The 18,749-nt window shown below is 36.2% G+C and overlaps 1 protein-coding gene across 1 annotated transcript in view; it reads left to right on the top strand.

Annotated features, from left to right (window-relative positions):
- The window catches only part of Birc6 (baculoviral IAP repeat containing 6), a 176,097-nt gene that overhangs the window by 66,988 nt on the left and 90,360 nt on the right, over positions 1-18,749 (top strand). Inside the window, 13 exon segments of the mRNA XM_027426080.2 lie at positions 3,813-3,960; positions 5,544-5,677; positions 6,367-6,501; positions 8,966-9,153; positions 9,899-10,222; positions 10,646-10,745; positions 12,586-12,800; positions 13,162-13,370; positions 13,805-14,151; positions 15,183-15,402; positions 15,930-16,063; positions 16,885-16,995; positions 18,577-18,704. Coding sequence (XP_027281881.1) covers positions 3,813-3,960; positions 5,544-5,677; positions 6,367-6,501; positions 8,966-9,153; positions 9,899-10,222; positions 10,646-10,745; positions 12,586-12,800; positions 13,162-13,370; positions 13,805-14,151; positions 15,183-15,402; positions 15,930-16,063; positions 16,885-16,995; positions 18,577-18,704 — 2,393 coding nt within the window.

Here is an 18,749-nt window from a genome sequence, read left to right as displayed (position 1 = left end):
TTAGATCTCTCACTACAGAATTCAGTTCTCCCTGCTTGTACATTAGGTACTGTACTAATTAAGCCATTTTACCAGCCCTATATGTATTTGTGGGGAAGTTAGTAACTTGTGGTTCATTGTATATACACTTTCTGTTTAATGATAGGAGGGGCAGGTGAGAGGACCTGTGGTTCAGGACACTTGCTGCTGTGCCTGAAGTGTTGAATTCCATTCCTGGAACCCATGTGGTGGAGGGAAGGAACTAACTCCTTGAGGTTGTGCTCTGAGTTCCACATGTGCCCTCAAACACAACACACATACTCAGACCTCTGCATATTTTCTGAGGCATTTTTATCCATAAGCACATACATATATACATAGAAAATAAATGAAATTTAAAATAAATAATTACCAACAGTAGATCATTGGCACAGCAATTTTCAAGCACACTTGGCATATTTTTTCTTCAACATTAAAATTATTGAATTGTTCAGTTGTTTCCTGTCTGTAGATTGCATATGTTACAGACTACAATGACAGAAAATGTTTGGGAGATGTCATAGATTAATAAAATAGTTAAGCTGCCATTGCATGCATGTATATATTATATGTTATTGCAAGTGGCCATGGCAAACTGAATTCCCTCAAGGGACCTAGTGAAGATTGTATAGAAATACCTTCCAAGAATAAATGTTGTTATTTAGCAGGGGTTTGCAAAGCTGTCTCCCTCAATAATACATACATAAGGTAATAGAGACTTTTGTATGTGTTCTTTTGTTGTTACTGTACCCTAGGAGACCTGGAAGGGGCTGCAGATCCTCTAGAGCTAGTGTCATGGGATTATGAGCTGCCATTAGGATACTGGGAACCAAACCTAGGTTCTATGCAAGAGAAACAAGTGCTCTTAACTACTATGTTTTTATAGGTGTTTCTCAGAGTGGTCTACCTTATTTATTTATTTATTTATTTATCTATCTATCTATTTATCTATTTATTTATTTTCCTAATTTTGAGATTGTCTCTATAGATATGGCATTCTACATCCTTTTGCTCACCACAATAACCTCTGATCTTCCAGTTTTTATATTGACTGGTACAATTCTGGCATGTACTTATTACTATGATTTCTTTGTTTAGGTGTCTGATGTGCCATGGTTCTCTTATTCATGCTGCGTTGGTTATATCTGACTCACAGTTTATAGGGCTAGCCCATTCATTTAAGTGCACTGTTTTAAGCTTGCTGCCATCAAGTGTTTTGAACAATTTTGTACAGAGGAGCAGTATTTCAGGAAGGTTAATTTGACAATTCCAGTTTCTGCTTTTCTGGCTCTTTCTCACATTAATATACTTTTTTTTTGGGGGGGTGTCTTTGTGTGGCATGGTTACTCTGGAACATGCTATGTAACAAATGCTTCTAAGGTCCAGCTTTAAAAGTCTTTGCTCAGGGTTCAAAACAGATGCTACAATAAGCTAAGAAATTAAAGTCTGAGGGTTATAGAAAACGAATCTTCTCATAACACGTTCTTTCTATTCATGTGCTCTTTTTTGTTCTACTGTACTTAGACAATTTCCAACTTAAACACACAATCAGCAGTTCTCTGGCTCTAGCTAGGTACAGCTAGTGTTTTCGATGGTCATAGGAAAAGCTAAAAAGTTTTACATGAAGTGGTGACTGTCAGTCTTTTTTTATGTTCTTTATGGTTCAGAGTGGCAGTGGTTTAAGCTTCCAACAACTTTTTAAAGGAATGGGAGGGAGGGAGGGATGGAGAGAGAGAGAGAGAGGGATGGAGAGAGAGAGAGAGAGAGAGAGAGAGACTGAGACTAAATCATTAGGGAATTCTACGGAGAATATGAATGCTTTGCTATTCTTTTTTTTTTAATTTATTTATTATGTATACAGTATTCTCTCTGGGTGTATGCCTGCAGGCCAGAAGAGGGCACCAAATATCATTACTGATGGTTGTGAGCCACCATGTGGTTGCTGGGAATTGAACTCAGGACCTTTGGAAGAGCAGGCAGTGCTCTTAACCACTGAGCCATCTCTTTAGCCCAGCTTTACTATTTTCTTAAATGTGACTAGGTAAATAAGCCAAAAGTTATAATCAGTAAAAATCAGGAGCAAGGCAAGAATCATCTTTATTATCAGCATGCAGCTTTTCTCCAGCGGGCAGAGGGGGAGTGTCAGGTAACTAGGCAACATATGCAAACAAAAGGAAGCTTGTAGCATTTGGCTCATGTTAGTACTTTTGCCAGATGTTAGCTGGCTGAACTGAACCTTTTGGCTCTAAGGATTACATGCTATGCTATCTCCTAGGGTAAAATACAAGCAGTGAATTTTTTGCTTCAGTAGATTGAGGTAGTAAGTACAGAGAGTTATGGATTTGCTTTATGGTTAATGGGAGGTTTGCTTGGGATAGCACTTCCCTATCTGCTGGGAGAGTGAATCCAGGACACTCTTATTCTCTATCTCACTGAGAGCTATGGATCAACAACTTCAGACATGCCATGATTCTTCTTCTTGGGCATCTGTGAATGTCTCAATTCAGGTCTCTTTGCCTGGACACTAACACCAACCATCTGCCAATGAAGATAATTGCAGGGGGATTTTTAGGAACACCTGGTTGAGAGAGTAAGAGTAATCACAGAAAGTAACTGTGATTACTTTGTTGTCAGAATCATGCATTGCTGGGGAGTCATCCAGTATACCAGTGCTTAGGGAAAATTTTGCTCAGTAAGCAATTAACACATTGTAGTGCTGTGGGAAAAGTCCCCAAGTTGTAATGTTAAGGAAAGAGCTCTTCATACAAGAAATCTGCAATGAGCACAGCTAACACATTCAGAAGACAGTATTCCTTATCGCCTCTCAGATAAGGTTACTGAGATGTGCATCTCATTCCTTGCTGCCTTGCTAAGTATGCATTGATATGCTAAGTATGCTAAGATATGCATCCCTGATGGGTTGACTTTTGAAGTATGCATTGAAATGTCACTGCATAATTCTGCAGCCCATAGCCACTATGTAGATCAGGCTAGACCTGAGATCTTTCCTGCTTTTGAATCCTGAATGCTGAGATTAAAGGCACCCTCTTGCATGGAGCCTGGCACATTAATGTACTCTTAATACAATTTTTAATCAATATACCTCCTGAAAAGTGTTGTAAAATCTTTAGGAAAGTAATTCTATGTTTGTGGATGGGAGGTCGTGCATGCCACAGTGAACACATGGAGGTGAAAGTATTGATTCTGGGCTCATTTTGTCAGGCTTGATGGTGGGTAGCCGGGGGTCAAGTGTTTATCCTTACTGTGTCATTTTACCATCCCTGGAATTCTATTTTTTTTTTTTTTTTTTTTTTTTTAGTTCAAGTTAGGGAACAAGCTTGTTTCACATGTAAGTCCCTCTCCTCTCCCTCTCCCTCTCCCTCTCCCTCCCTCTCCCTCTCCCTCTCCCTCTCCCTCTCCCTCTCCCTCTCCCTCATCCCTCCTCCTCTACCCCCAACCTACCCCCCATCCCATCCACCCACCACTCCCCAGGCTGGGTAGGGCCCTCAACAGGGGCTCTGCAAAGTCCACCAAATCTTCCTGTGCTGGGCTTGGGTCCTTCCCAGTGTGTCCCATCCTTGGAATTCTTAATCTAAGACTCTTCCTCAGGATGCTATGTATATTATTAGTGTTCTTGAACTCTTTGTTCTTTCTTCCTAAATTGTTAAGGATTATCTTTTCAGAATGAGGAAGTGTATTTCTAGTGTAGGTAACTGTATTTGTAAACATAGAAACTAAGTTTCTGTATGGTAGAGAAGAAGGAGCACAAGGGTTGATTCTGTTGTTGTTTCTAGGTTCTGTCTATTGGTATTTTGTACTGCTAAATTACGTTAAGGATGAAGACTTGGCTGGGTGCAGTACGGCTTGCGCAGCTTTACTCACTGCGGTGTCCAGACAGTTGCAGGACAGGCTGACACCATTGGAGGCTCTACTTCAAACAAGGTTTGTTTAAACATCTTAAATTATGAATAGTGTATACAGAATTGTTAATTGCTAGGTATCTTAGTTGGGATTTCTATTGCTGTGAAGAGATACCATGACCCCCAGTGACTCTTATAAAGGAAAACATTTAATTGGAGTGGCTCACAGTTCAAGAGATTTAGTTCACTATCATCATGGTGGAAAAATATGGCATCTTTCAGGCAGACATGATCCTGGAGAAGGAATTGAGAGTTCTATATGTTGATCCACAGGCAACAGGAAGTAAACTGTGACACTTGGCATAGCTTGAGCATAGGAATCTCAAATCCTACCTCCTAATAGTGCTACTTTCTTTGGGGACCATTTTCTTTAAAACCACCATACTAGGTCCACTTGAAACAGTGTTTTACCTTAAAAAGTATATTCATTTTATGCTAAACCTTCTTCTAAATATGACTAGTCCAAGGTCCCCCTTCCCATGTTTCCTCTGGAACTATTCCCTTCAGCCATTAGTAACATTCTATAGAAGTTATTCAGAGAGCTAATTGCACTTTTTAAAAGTTTGTTTTCTATGTTTTTTTTTTTTCTTTTTGCCTGCGTGTTATGTCTGTGCATCATATGTATGCAGTGCTCATGGAGGTTAGAAAAGTGTGTTGGACCCCTGTTAACTGGAGTTGCAGATGGTTGTGAGTTACCATTTGGATGCTGGGCATCATTCCCAAGTTCTCTATAAGTGTAGCCATTGTTGTTATCTGTCTGGCTATCTTTCCGGCCCTAATTGTATTTAATAAAGATAATTTGCCTTGCTAATCCAAGAGGCATGTAATGTAATTTATTAATTGTACAATTTTGAGGTGTAATTATATGAATCCCTTTTTATTTTCACCTGAAATTCTTTAAATCTTAATGTTAGTGAAATAACAAAAGTTTGGATTTACGATTTTACTGGTCTTCAGCTTTTAAAGAAAAATTTTAGATTTTATTTTATTGTGTGTGTGTGTGTGTGTGTGTGTGTGTGTGTGTGTGTGTGTGTGTGTGTGTGTGTGTTTGTCCTGCATGCACATATGTGGGTGTAAGAAGAGGGTGCCACATAATCTGACACGGAGTTATGAATGGTTGTAAACCACTATGTGAGTGCTGGGAATCAAACTCTGGTCTTCTGTAACAACAAGTGCTTTTAATCACCAAGTCATCTTTCTAGCCCCTGGTTTTCAGCTTTTAAAGTTGGGCATTCCTTTAATTAGGGTACTGCTTTTCTAGTACGTTTAGTACTTATAAATCCTTATTTTGTTGAAATTTTCCATAATGTGTTTATTATCTCTATAGTCATTGTAGTGATGGAGTGTGAGAGAGGAATGCTTATTTTTTTGTTCATTTTTGTTTCTCCCTTACCTCAGGCTATGAAAACGGTCTTGTTGCATTGGCTGCCAGTTTATTTGAATCATGTTTATTGACTCTCAGGACAGTGTTTTGGAATGACATTTTCTCTGTTGTTCAGTGAATTTGATGCCCCCTTTAGTCAAACTGCTTTTGAGACAAAATAGGTAATTTCTCAATTAAAAGGCAGAGAAGTAAATTGCTTACTACATTATTTCATTTCTTAGATATGGATTATACAGCTCACCATTTGATCCAGTCCTTTTTGACTTGGAGATGAGTGGCTCTTCTTGTAAAAATGTACATAATAGCAGCATTGGTGTCCAGTCAGATGAAATTGATTTATCGGATGTTCTTTCAGGTACTGACCTCTTATTAAGTGAACAAAACACAAATAGTTCTGTAGTTTATTCATCTTTCTAGATGTTAGGTACTGACTTTAAGTTACCATCTCATTATTGTCTTTAGAACACAGTAGCTTATCCATATGTCTATGAAGTATTAAACCATTTGAATTAATTGATTAATTTCTTTGTTCATTCTCAAAAAAAAAAAACTTTTAAAAAAGCACAGGTTGAATATACATAATTTGAAAATCCAAAATCTGAAACTTTGTCCATTTGTCAAAATTTCAGAATTTTGAGTATTTCAGAAGTGCAAATTAAGGATCTTTTATAGTGAAACATACAAATATTAAAAACACACAGAGAAAACAGTTTTCTAAATTTACAATTCAGTGTTCATTTTGATTGTTTGTTTTTTTTTTTTTGGTGTTGGAATTATTTCACTGTAGTTTTACTGCTCAAGAGATTTGGTTTGATATATGCTGTTAAGTTTCTTATTACTGTGAATCCTCCCAACTTGCTTTTTTATGAAGGAAGCTAGTATCTTTGCTTATAGATTTTTTTTTAATGTGCCTTTTGTTGAAGTTGTGTGTGAGGTTTGTACATTTTATACCAATTAAGGTTGGTGTAGTAGTCATGATTATTGCTACTTCGTGCCTTTTGTAGATTATCTTCATGCATTATGAGATTTCTCTTTCTGCACTAGGAAATGGAAAAGTCAGTAGTTGCACAGCTGCTGAGGGAAGTTTCACATCTCTCACTGGACTTTTAGAAGTTGAACCCCTGCACTTTACTTGTGTGTCAACTAGTGATGGAACCAGAATAGAAAGGGATGATGCAAGTACGTTTACTGGTATATACCTTCTTTTATTACATTCTTCGTGTAGTAATAGACAAAAATGATATTTAAATAAAGCTTATATATGTACATTTTAGATATCTTCTGAATGGTAAGTAAATATATGTGAGAGAGGCTATTTGGACAGAATACCACGAATAGTTTTGTATTAAGGTCAGTTCATGGTTTCTCCCTGTTACTCCCTTAAATCCATTCATTTTTATATGTGCATGTATTGCTAGGATGTTTTTATTATGGGAAATATCAACCGGAATGAAAATAAAAGGAAGAGTAAGGTAGATATGTATTTCAATATTCATCATTAACCATCAAATGATAGCCAGTTTTGTTTATAATTTTGATGTTTTGATGTTACTTCTTATACTTAACATTAACAGTAGTTTTGGGCAGTTTTTACCTGCCTATAATCACTGGAATACTGAATCCAGCCTAGGCTTTATAACAAGAGCTTGTCTTAGTGAGGTCTTCTAATTGTTGCAGTGATGAACACAGTATGAATGGGTAAGTGAATGTTGGTATTGAGTAGATAAGCAGCTTCTACACTTAAGCATTACATCTGTAAGTCTTGCAAATGCTTATGATTAAAATTTTTTTCCTGTTCCCCCCCTTAGATTTTAGGCTTAATGTATGTTTATAATTTTATTTTGACACAAAGAATTAAAATTTTATAATAAAGAATATTTATATTCTGTTTGGGCCGTGGAGGCACATGCCCTTAATCTTAGCTTGTAGTCAGATTCAGGTAGACCTCTGTGAGTTCCAGGCCAGCCTAGTATACAGAGTGAGTTACAAGACAGCCAAAGCTACACAAAAAATCCTGTTTTGAAAAACAGAAACAAAACAACAAAAAAGATATTTGTATTTTGGTCTAAGTATTTATTTCCTTTCTAGAAGGACTTGAATAGTATAGTGAACTGATTTTTACCAGGTACTTTATTTAAGCAAGTGCCTCTTCAGCATCTTGATTCCTTTAACAGGCCTGGTATGCTTCAGTGGTAGAACACTTCCCAAATGTGCTCAAGAATTTGGATTAAGTTCCTAGTCCTGTCAAAGAAACAGGTTAAAAAAGTACCAACAAAAGGAGAAGTCACATTTTGCAATCCTGGATTTTGGTTAAAGATTTTTAAAAGAATTCATCAGTTTATTTTAGTGTGTTTTCCTTCACATTTTGCTTTGTACCTTTTCATTATGGAAATAACCACTAAATTTAGTTTATGTAGTCAAAGATGGCACTTCAGATTTAAAATACATATATATGAATTGTGGTTTTAGTAAGTTAGGATTGCTTTGTTTTCTTATAGTCATTTCATAAAATACTCTTAGAAATCATTATCTTTTCTTGGAACCTGTCATAAGATTAGGTATCGATGTTTTTAGTTTTTTTTTTTTTTAATGTGTTTTAGTAATGTTTTGAAGAGGTTAAAAAATGTAAAACTACTTGGGTGGTTGATAACTTATTGAGTAATAGCACTGGCTTCTCCTTCAGAGGGGCACTTGCATGGTGGATGGCTCACAGTCTTCTGTAACTTTAGTTCTGGGGTATCTGACACCCATTTTTAGCTTTCATTGGCACTAGGAACACTTGTGGTAGGTACACTCCTATATGTTTAGGAAAAATACTCATACACATAAAAATAAAGCTTCAAAAATTTAATGATGAACTATTGGGTCTGAAAACTATTTTTTGTATATCTGCTTCATCCCCTACTGTAAAGCAAACCATGCAATCCTTCCCCTCCCTCCCCCAATATATGTAGTATCTGCATATACCATGTTTATTTTGGTTTTTCAAGACAAGGTTTTCTCTGTGTAATAATCCTAGCTCTCCTGGAACTCATGAAGGGTGGCCTTGAACTCTCAAGAGATCTTCCTGCCTTTGCCTCCTGAAGGCTGGGATTAAAGGTGTGTGTCAACAGTGCCTGGCAAAATTTAACATGGTTCTTTTGGGGAGCATTTTCATATTTAGTTGTTGAGACAGCATCTCACTATGTTGACCTGCTTCAAATGATGGGATTAATGGCATGTGTATCATATCCCACTAAGTGGAGAGCTGTTTTGAGTAGTCAGAGAGTTTGTCAGTGTATAAGAAAACTAACAATACTGTTAAATTTTCTTATGTGCATATTATATAAGATTATTTGGGTTTTTTAATCATGTGCAAATTCTTGTGAACTTGTAAAAAAGTGAATGACTCCGACTTTTGATTTGGGATTTGTTCCAGGACTCTTTTAGAACTTGAGTATGAGTATTAATTAGAAACACTACAGTGAAGTGTTCATATGTATATGGTCATACTGGTGATTGAACTCTGTCTTTGGGCTTTTTAGGCAAGTGCCCCGACACTTAATATAGTTTTAATGTCAAATTGTGTACTTTGACCATTTACCTCTGTGAGCCTTTTCTTCATCCTGGTGTCTTTGTTTGTTTTTCCCTTGTCTTATGCCAGTGAGTTCCTTCGGGGTTACTCCTGCAGTAGGTGGACTATCATCTGGGACAGTTGGGGAAGCCTCGACAGCTCTGAGTTCAGCAGCCCAGGTAGCTTTGCAGTCTCTCTCTCATGCAATGGCTTCAGCCGAGCAACAGCTACAGGTGCTGCAAGAGAAACAGCAGCAGCTTTTGAAGCTTCAGCAACAGGTTGGAGACTATTTGGCTCTTTGTTCATGCTGTCTCTAAACTTCAAAAGCTGAAAAGTACTGTAAAAATGACTATTATTTTCATAACGGGAAGTAGGTTGTCCAATCTGAGCTTATTGTTTTTCAGCAAAAAAATTGAGGTAGAGTCTTTGTGATATGTTTAAATGTATTAAAATTATATGAATGCATTTTATTTAACACATGATTGAAAGAAAATTGTACTTTTTGTTCAGTCTTGAAGTTAATTCTTTGTTTAAACACTCTGTGAGAAAGATTGTAATGTCACTATTTTCATGGAATAGAGAATGAAGGATATTATAAAGACCAATTGCATTCATTTGATTCTAAGTATAGCAATAATGATAACATGGTTTGTAGATTTAATTGCTGACTCGATGCAACCTGTGCAATTTCCTTTTGAGAAATTATATTAGATGAGTCAACATTGAATCCATTTTGGTGTATTTTGTTTTTAGCAGAACTTGGTTTTCTGATTTATATGTAATTATTCTGCTTGCTTTCCATCTTTTGATCAGTTTTAGTTCTGTAATATATAGAAAATTTTAGACAGTATTTCAGGAAGTGTCCTAGTATGGCAGTGCTTCATGTGTTGTTGAGTCATTTGTCTTTATATAACTAGGATCTAGTTCATCTTGTCTAACTTTATTATTTGTAACTATAGAGTATTCCTCACCACTTAGGTAGTCAGGATACTCCTATAGGTATTGCCTTTGTTTCTTTTACAGAAAGCCAAGCTGGAAGCTAAGTTGCACCAGACAACAGCAGCAGCAGCAGCAGCAGCATCAGCAGCATCAGCAGGAGGTCCTGTTCACAACTCTGTGCCTTCCAACCCAGTGGCTGCTCCTGGATTTTTCATCCATCCATCTGATGTTATTCCACCTACTCCAAAAACAACACCACTTTTTATGACTCCACCACTCACTCCACCCAATGAAGCAGTTTCTGTTGTGATTAATGCTGAACTTGCACAGCTTTTTCCAGGCTCAGTCATTGATCCTCCGGCAGTGAATCTTGCTGCACATAACAAAAATTCCAACAAGTCTAGAATGGTAAATGATTTTTTTTTGCTGTTGTTTTTTGTTTTGTTTTGTTTTGTTTTTCAAGACAGGGTTTCTCTGTGTAACAGCCCTGGCTGTCCTGGAACTAGTTCTGTACACCAGGCTGACCTCAAACTCACAGAGATCCACCTGCCTCTGCCTCCTGGGTGCTGGGATCAAACGTGTGCACCACCGCCGCCCTGCAGTAAATGTTTTAAGTAGATGGTAACTTAGACAAATTCTTATATTTTTATATAAATTCTAACTTTGTAAGCCAAATGTTTAAAATATCAACTAAGTACATCAGATTGCTTTTCTCTTATAAAATATTTCAAAATGTGTTTCAGGAAATGAAACTTTCAGTTTAATGTTATGGTTAGAAGGTTTTTTAGAGCAAGCTTAGTATCAGTACAATTACATTGTTTTCTTTTCTAGAATCCACTTGGTTCTGGGCTGGCCCTTGCAATTTCTCATGCCTCACATTTTCTTCAGCCCCCACCTCACCAGTCCATTATTATAGAGCGAATGCATTCAGGTAATCTTTGCATTTCTAAAATTATTTTTCTTTCCTAGTCTGTTGGCCCTTTTATGACTTATTTCAAACAAATCACATTTGCTATCAACTAATTATAGTCTACAAAGAATAAGAATTACAGACGATATAAGTTGCATAGATTGGCTAATTCCCTGAAAAAGTGAGATTATTCTATCTGATTCTTGCCTGTTGAAATATGAATGATACAAATAGTCTGCTTGAACTGTAGTTGCTTAGTTACCATTATTCTAGAAATAAGGCTGTAAGGCAGTATCCTAAAACTACCTTTATATCTACATTTATGTCATGCAGTATTTCAGAAATATGTAATTAGTATGGGAGTATATATATATTTACAAATAAATTTTAGCTTCTAATTCTACTAACTTTTTTCCCCTATACTAATGCAACAGCAAAAATTTTTAAAATATCTCTAGGGGGAAAATGGACATTCTATATCTCTGCTTTTCATCATATTAATAATTGAATCTTATTTGCTTTAGAAGAGAGAATTTAAAGCTTATAAAATACTCTTGGTATTTTCTGTCCTCTTAGTTATTAATTGGTACTGATAACATGTAGAGGGAAAATTTCTTGCTGTGTATACAAACAGTTGTTTATACTGTAGTTTGCTTTTAACCCATGGACACAATTGAATTGTACTAGCCCTGTGAGGAAGTGAACTATACTTTTATTTATTGTTTAGGAAACTATTGGAAATTTCCTTGTTTTATTCTAGCATAGTTGTGTCAAAACCAGCACTATTTTTACACTTTTTAGTTGTTTTTTTTCTTTGTAGAATGTAGATGGTAGAGATTGCTAAACTGCCCCTCATATCTATTTAATGAAAAAGAATTATGGTGTTAATGATTAACATTTCGTTTCAGTAATGGGATTTGTTTTTGTTGTTTGTAATACCAGATAAACAAATCTGTTCTCAACCTTTCTGATATAGTGCTGACCTAGAAAGACAATCTGTATTAATTCGAAGGCATCCACTCGAATTGTCTGTATCTTCTAGATGCCTTTCTTGACGATCTATCTGTCTGTCTATCCTATCTATCTATCTATCTATCTATCTATCTATCTATCTATCTATCTATCTATCTATCTATCTATGGTTTTTTTTGAGACAGGTTTCCTTTGTATAGCTTTGGAGTCTGTTCTTGAACTCCCTTTGTAGACCAGGCAGGCCTTGAACTCACAGAGATCCACCTGCCTCTGCCTCCCGAGTGCTGTTATTAAAGGCATGTGCTACCACTTCCCAACCTATGATTCATATTTTTTTATTGGTACTGTTACTGTGTAATTTCAGCCATGTTTAGTGACATATAAAACCAAGTATATTACAGTCTTGCTCCTCAAGTTAGCAAGACTGTCACAAAGTTACATAATCTTATATGTCTGATCTAGTGGTGAAAAAAGACAAAAAATGTCCAGTGTCTGAATAAAAGACAGATTGGTATTTTATTGGTGTATTGGTGTACCATTTAATGCATTAACTGATTTAATTGTTAAACTATGATGTTTGAAATAAATATGAGGTTTCACTCTGTAGCTGACTGCCTTCATATTAACTTCTTTAAAAATTTTTAACCTCAGGCTTTCAAAACTCTAGCAGATTTTTGGGTGAGGGATCAAATTTTGAGACTTGACATACTAAGGAATTAGAGTATTTATGAGAATTTACTGAGAAAGCTATTTTTTTACTTACATACTTATTTGTAGTTTAATGGCTTGATTGTTTTTAATAAGAATTCTTTAATCTGATTTTATGTGTCGAATTTGGTTATTCGATCCCTCTTTTGATGGGCCACTTGCTTTTTTATTTCTATCATAGGAGCCAGAAGATTTGTGACCCTGGATTTTGGAAGACCTATACTACTGACAGATGTACTGATCCCCACTTGTGGAGACTTGGCCTCCTTATCAATTGACATATGGACGTTAGGAGAAGAAGTGGATGGAAGGCGTTTGGTAGTGGCAACTGATATAAGCACTCATTCACTAATTCTTCATGACTTAATACCACCACCTGTGTGCAGATTCATGAAGGTAAAGAACCTCAAGAAAGCAAATGTGTATGTTTTCCATGTTTCTTAGTAATACATGGAAATACTGGTTAAAAAAAGTAAATCTGGGGCTGGAGAGATAGCTCAGAGGTTAAGAACGCAGCCTGTGCTGCTCTTCCAGAGGTCCTGAGTTCAATTCCCAGCAACCACATGGTGACTCATAACCACTATAATGAGATCTGGTGTCCTCTTCTGGTGTGCAGACAAAAAACACTGTGTATATAATAAGTAAAATCTTAAAAAAACAACAACAAAAAAAGCAGTAAATCTGTATGCTTCAAAATACATAGCTCAGATATTTTTATTATAACATGTGTATACTTATTTTTAACTCTTCATTTTAGATAACTGTCATTGGGCGTTATGGAAGCACAAATGCCAGAGCAAAGATCCCTTTAGGATTTTACTATGGGCATACCTATATCTTGCCTTGGGAAAGTGAACTGAAGTTGATGCATGATCCTCTAAAAGGTGAAGGAGAATCTGCCAACCAGCCAGAAATTGACCAGCATTTAGCAATGATGGTTGCGTTACAAGAAGATATACAGTGCAGGTTAGTAGAAAATCTCTCATATATTGTTAAATTATTTCTGCCAAGGAATATTACTATATAGAAAAGAGCAAAACAAGGACGAACATGTATACATTACAGCAGAATTGAAAACATGAGAATATTGTTAGCTAATTGGTGACATTTATCAATACTTGAGAACAGTAGTTTTGGTATTTTGTTTTCTTTAAGGTAGGGTCTCTATTTGTAATTTTAGGTGGCCTAGAAGTGACTGTGTGAACCAAGCTGTCCATCTCCCTCAGATTGCTGCCTTCCTTTGCCTCAGCGGTCTGGGGATTAAACGTGTTCTCCATAGTACCTAGCCCAACAATAATTCTTCATAGTAGTTGTGCTTTAATACATTTTAAGAGATGTGCTTTTTAGTGTGTAGATACAGAAGACTGAAGGAATGATTTAATTTGTTTTTTTACTCATAGATATAACCTAGCCTGTCATCGTCTGGAAGCTCTTTTGCAGAGTATTGATCTTCCTCCTCTCAACAGTGCAAACAATGCACAGTACTTCTTGAGAAAACCAGACAAAGCAGTTGAGGAAGATAGTAGAGTTTTTTCTGCTTACCAAGATTGTATTCAGCTACAGCTTCAACTAAATCTGGCTCATAATGCAGTGCAGAGGCTCAAAGTAGCTATAGGTGCAAGTCGGAAGACATTGATCGAAACGTCAGTTCCAGAAGACTTGATTCAGTCATCGTCCACAGAGCAGTTACGCACCATTGTCAGATACTTACTGGACACATTGCTCAGCCTCCTTCACTCTTCGAATGGTTTGTATTTGGCTCAGTGACTTATAGAGACTGGTAATAATTCAATGTGTCTCTCTTGCATGTTTTAGGTACATGGTATTAGCATGGATTTTTTTGGGGGGGGGGTTGGGAGTGGGTGGTGCTGGGGATTGAAGCAATAGTTTATACATGCTAGGCAAATTCTCTTCACGGGCCTCTCTTTCCTGCCTCTACTTTCTAGACATTTTTAGTTTGAGATCCTGTTTAATATGTTCATGAAATATCTGTGAATTTACTCATGTATTTTCTTCTTGACATTTTTTGTTGTTGTTGCCATGTTATGGAGTAAACCTAGGGTTTGCCACATGGTAAATGGTTGTTTTTCTACTGACTTTATCAACCCACCCCCCCCAACTCCCCCAATTTTATTTTTATTTTTTTGGTTTTTCAAGTCAGGGTTTCTTTGTATTTTTCTGGAACTTGATATGTAAACCAGGCTGGCCTTGAACTCACAGACATCCGCCTGCCTCTGCCTCCTTTCTGTTGGGATTAAAGGTGTGTACCACCAACACCCAGCTTCATCATCCCCTTTATTCTAGTGTTTCTAAAGTGAATTTTTATTAATTTCTTAGGTTTGCTGTATTCCTATACATCATCATGTGAATGGCAAAGTATTAAGCATTACATAAAAATAGAGTAGCAAAAGTATACTGACTTAATAGAGTAGTGGTGTTTTTCAGCCATGAGCTGTTTTTTGGGTCACTTATTCATGTTTATATTCTCTATCTTAAATGCCTGACCCTTTTCTCATTTATATCTACTCACATACTCACCTGCAAGGCAATTTGATAAACCTAACCACAGAAACAAGAAACACATTTAATGTGTGTGTTATCTTTTACTGCTAAATATTTTACAACTAAATTCTATATAAAAGTGGTAAATAGTCACAAAGTAAATAGAATGTAATTGTCTACTGGTTGTTGGGGAAAAATGTGTATGTAGGTGTACTGGTGTTGAACCAACACCATACACTTAGATAAGTGGTTTTATTTGTTTCTTTCTTGTAACAGGGCATTCTGTTCCTGCAGTTTTGCAGAGTACCTTTCACGCCCAGGCCTGCGAGGAACTCTTTAAACACTTGTGCATCAGTGGCACCCCAAAGATACGGTTGCATACTGGCCTTCTCCTTGTTCAGCTGTGTGGTGGTGAGAGATGGTGGGGCCAGTTTCTTTCTAACGTTCTTCAGGAATTGTATAATTCAGAGCAGCTTCTCATCTTTCCACAAGATAGGTAGGTTGAAGATATTGGTGGAGTTAAAATTATTTTTACTTCTGTTTTGTCAGAGTGTGAAATTTTGTTTACATTGGTAGTAAATATAAAGAAAATATAAAATAGTTCTTATGATTTTAAATACTAAACGAAGGAACTCTAATGTGTATTACATAATGTCATACATGCTATAGCTTTTTCACCCTTTTTTTGAATCAATCTATGAGATTTTATAGGTCTGAGTACATACTTTCTATAAGATCATGCTATGCTTTGTGCATTAAATGTGATTTTTGAGGATCTCATAAAGTTTTTTCTTTGAAAAGTGTCTTCTTTCTTAGGGTTAAGCATTAGGAAATACAACCAGTAACCAGAAAGGAAATGCATATCATTTCTCCTGATAGAAATCTTTCTTACTAACTTTAAAATATGATAGGTTTTAAGAAGCAAATACTTTTTATAGTAATTGCCATGTGCATCTATTTTTCTTTTAAAGTAGGATAAGTAAATTGATTCCCACTGGTCATTTTCTTTGTATCTGTTTTTAGGGTCTTTATGTTACTTTCCTGCATTGGTCAGCGATCACTTAGTAACAGTGGAGTATTGGAAAGCTTACTTAATCTCTTGGATAATTTATTGTCACCTCTTCAGCCAGAGTTGACCATGCTTAGAAGGACAGAAGGTATTATATAAAGTGATTGTCTTTAGTACTTATGGTCACTACAAATCCTGTTTGTATAAAATATTTCTGATGTATTACTTTAATTACCATTGAAGCACATTGTATTCTTATTTTTGTTGTGTGGGCTTTTTAGAATGAATAGCTTTCTTGTGATTTATTGCCATATAGTTCTCCTTTTGGGTGGGGGAAACAGGATTCATCTGTGTAACAGCCCTGGCTGTCCTGGAACTCCTTCTGTAGACCAGGCTAGCTTAAGGGCTCAGGGTCTGCTCCAGCCTCGCAACTGCTGGAATTAAAAATGAGCACCACCACAGCCCAGCCCACATAGTTCTTTTCAACTCAAATTTGTAAATTTGGATGGTTGGTTTGTTACTTTATTTATTTTGTGTATTTTTTTCTTCCTTCTTTTGGAACAGGGTCTTACTTTGTTGCCCTGTGTGGTTTGAAATTTGCTATATGTAGACCAGGCTGGCTTAGAACTCAGAAATCCTTTGTCCTCTGCCTCTTGCGAGCTGGCTGGGATTAAGGTTGTGCACCATCACACCTAGTTGGGTTGGGTCGTCCCGCACTGTCATGCCCTTATCCCCATTTCGTTCTTTTGGATATATGTATGGTTATTTTAGTTTCCTGTGGGCTCTTGTTTAGTTTCCTGTCCTTTATTAGATTCATGTTTCTACTCATTTTGTGACCATAAATGTCTGTTTTAAGGTATATTGTATTACTTTGGTATTGGTTATGATGCAGTGTGTTCTTATTTTAAGAAGTTCTCTCCATTCTCCTTAGGACACTGACTTGAATCTCCCCCTCTTCTTTCTCTCTAGGAGTCCTAGATATTCCCATGATCAGTTGGGTTGTCATGCTGGTGTCCAGGTTACTGGATTATGTGGCCACTGTTGAAGATGAAGCAGCAGCTGCAAAGAAACCTTTGAATGGTAAAGACAGGGAGAGGTTTCTGACAGGTATCAGACATTTATAATAATGTGTTGGTGGGGATTTTCAGTGACTTCCGCATTTGTTCCTGCTCTGGCTATTGGCCTGGAGATACCAGATGTATGTAATTTATGTGAAATATGAGTTAATTTTCTTTAGGAATCTGCTGAAAGGTAGAATTTTTATTTCATTGATAAACTCGTTCGGCTATAATCTATTTTTATCACATTTCTCCCTTCCATTTTCTCCCCCTAAAGATTTTATTTTGATATAGTATGCTGTTTTTCTGAATAACTATTCATTTCAGTTCAGTTCTTTTAATTAACTACAGTTGTCCCTTATACTTAGATTTAGAAATTCCTAAGGTAGTTATTATTCACTTTTTAGTAGGATTGGTGTCCAAAACAGTTTACAAATTTAGGGATTCAAATATCCAAGATCAAATAAATTCTTGCATTTATTAGAATTAATGATGATTTTAATGAAAGATTCGAGGCAGCTGAACCTCATGTATAATTACAGCAAATAGAACTCATAAAAGTTTTGTACATTGTAACGTATTAAAAGCTCTGAAAAGATAAAGGAATTCTTAGATGCAAGGAGATTATGTTGGTGTAAAAAATGTGTGTGTGTGTATGAATTCATTTCCTGAGTTACAGGGTAAAGGGTAAACAATAAAGCATTGAGTTAAATATAACTATAATTTAATATTGGACACAGTTAAGTTGTATTATAAAGTCTTAATTTTCCCTTTTATTGTTTAGTGTTAGAAGGAATGGTGGGAGGACTTTTTCATGGTTTGAAGATTTTGAACTAAGACTTCATTAATGAGCAGCAGAAATAGGAAGATATTTTAAAATTATGAAAAATTAATCAGAAGAGGGACACTGCATCATGGAATATACCTTTAATTCCAGTTGTTGGGTAACAGAATCATTGGGATCTCTGAGTTCAAGGCCAGCCAGAGCTATATACATAGTGAGACTCAAAAGAATAACAACAAGAAGATCAGAGGAAAAGACAGTGTGGTTTTAGGTGTTTTGAAGGAAAGAACAGTGTAGAATAGTGTGGACTGGTTCCAAAACAGAGTCAATGTAATTATGCAGCCTGCCTTTTGAACTATTGAACCCATCCTGGCAGTCATTAATCTGATTAGCTATGTTAGTGCTTTTACAAAACTTTTTATTACGATCATTATTTCTTGTTTAGAACACATCAAAGTTATGTTGCTCAAAATCAGTCTTTGTTTTTTCAAGACATATTTCTCTGTTTAGCTCTGGCTGTCCTGGAACTCTTTTTGTATATCAGGATGGCCTCAAACTTACATAGATCTGCCTGCCCCTACCTCCGGAGTGCCATCAAAATGAATCTTAAGTATTGTGACAGAAAGTGTCTGAGATGCTCAAGAAGAAATTGAATACAGATCTCTGTTGTCAGTCATTTTTTTAACCTTAAGAGAGCTATCTTTACTTTCAAAGACTGTCTTGTTTGATGTATTGTTATGTATGTTTTTGTTTTCTGAGTATAGAAGTTAATGTAAAGCCATATTTAACAGAATTATTAATAAAAGCCTTTCTTTCCAGGTAACCAGTGGAGTTTTATCAACAATAATCTACACACTCAGAGCTTAAATAGATCATCCAAGGGAGGCAGTAGCCTCGATAGATTATATTCCAGAAAAATCAGAAAGCAGCTTGTTCACCATAAGCAGGTAATGGTCAGTAACTTTTGTTTTAGTTTTGAGACTGCCATTTGG

This window comes from Cricetulus griseus, chromosome 7 (assembly GCF_003668045.3).
Source record: "Cricetulus griseus strain 17A/GY chromosome 7, alternate assembly CriGri-PICRH-1.0, whole genome shotgun sequence".
Lineage (NCBI taxonomy): Eukaryota > Metazoa > Chordata > Mammalia > Rodentia > Cricetidae > Cricetulus > Cricetulus griseus.
The sequence above is the reverse complement of the archived record's forward strand: the minus strand, read 5'-3'. Positions and strand labels throughout refer to the sequence as shown.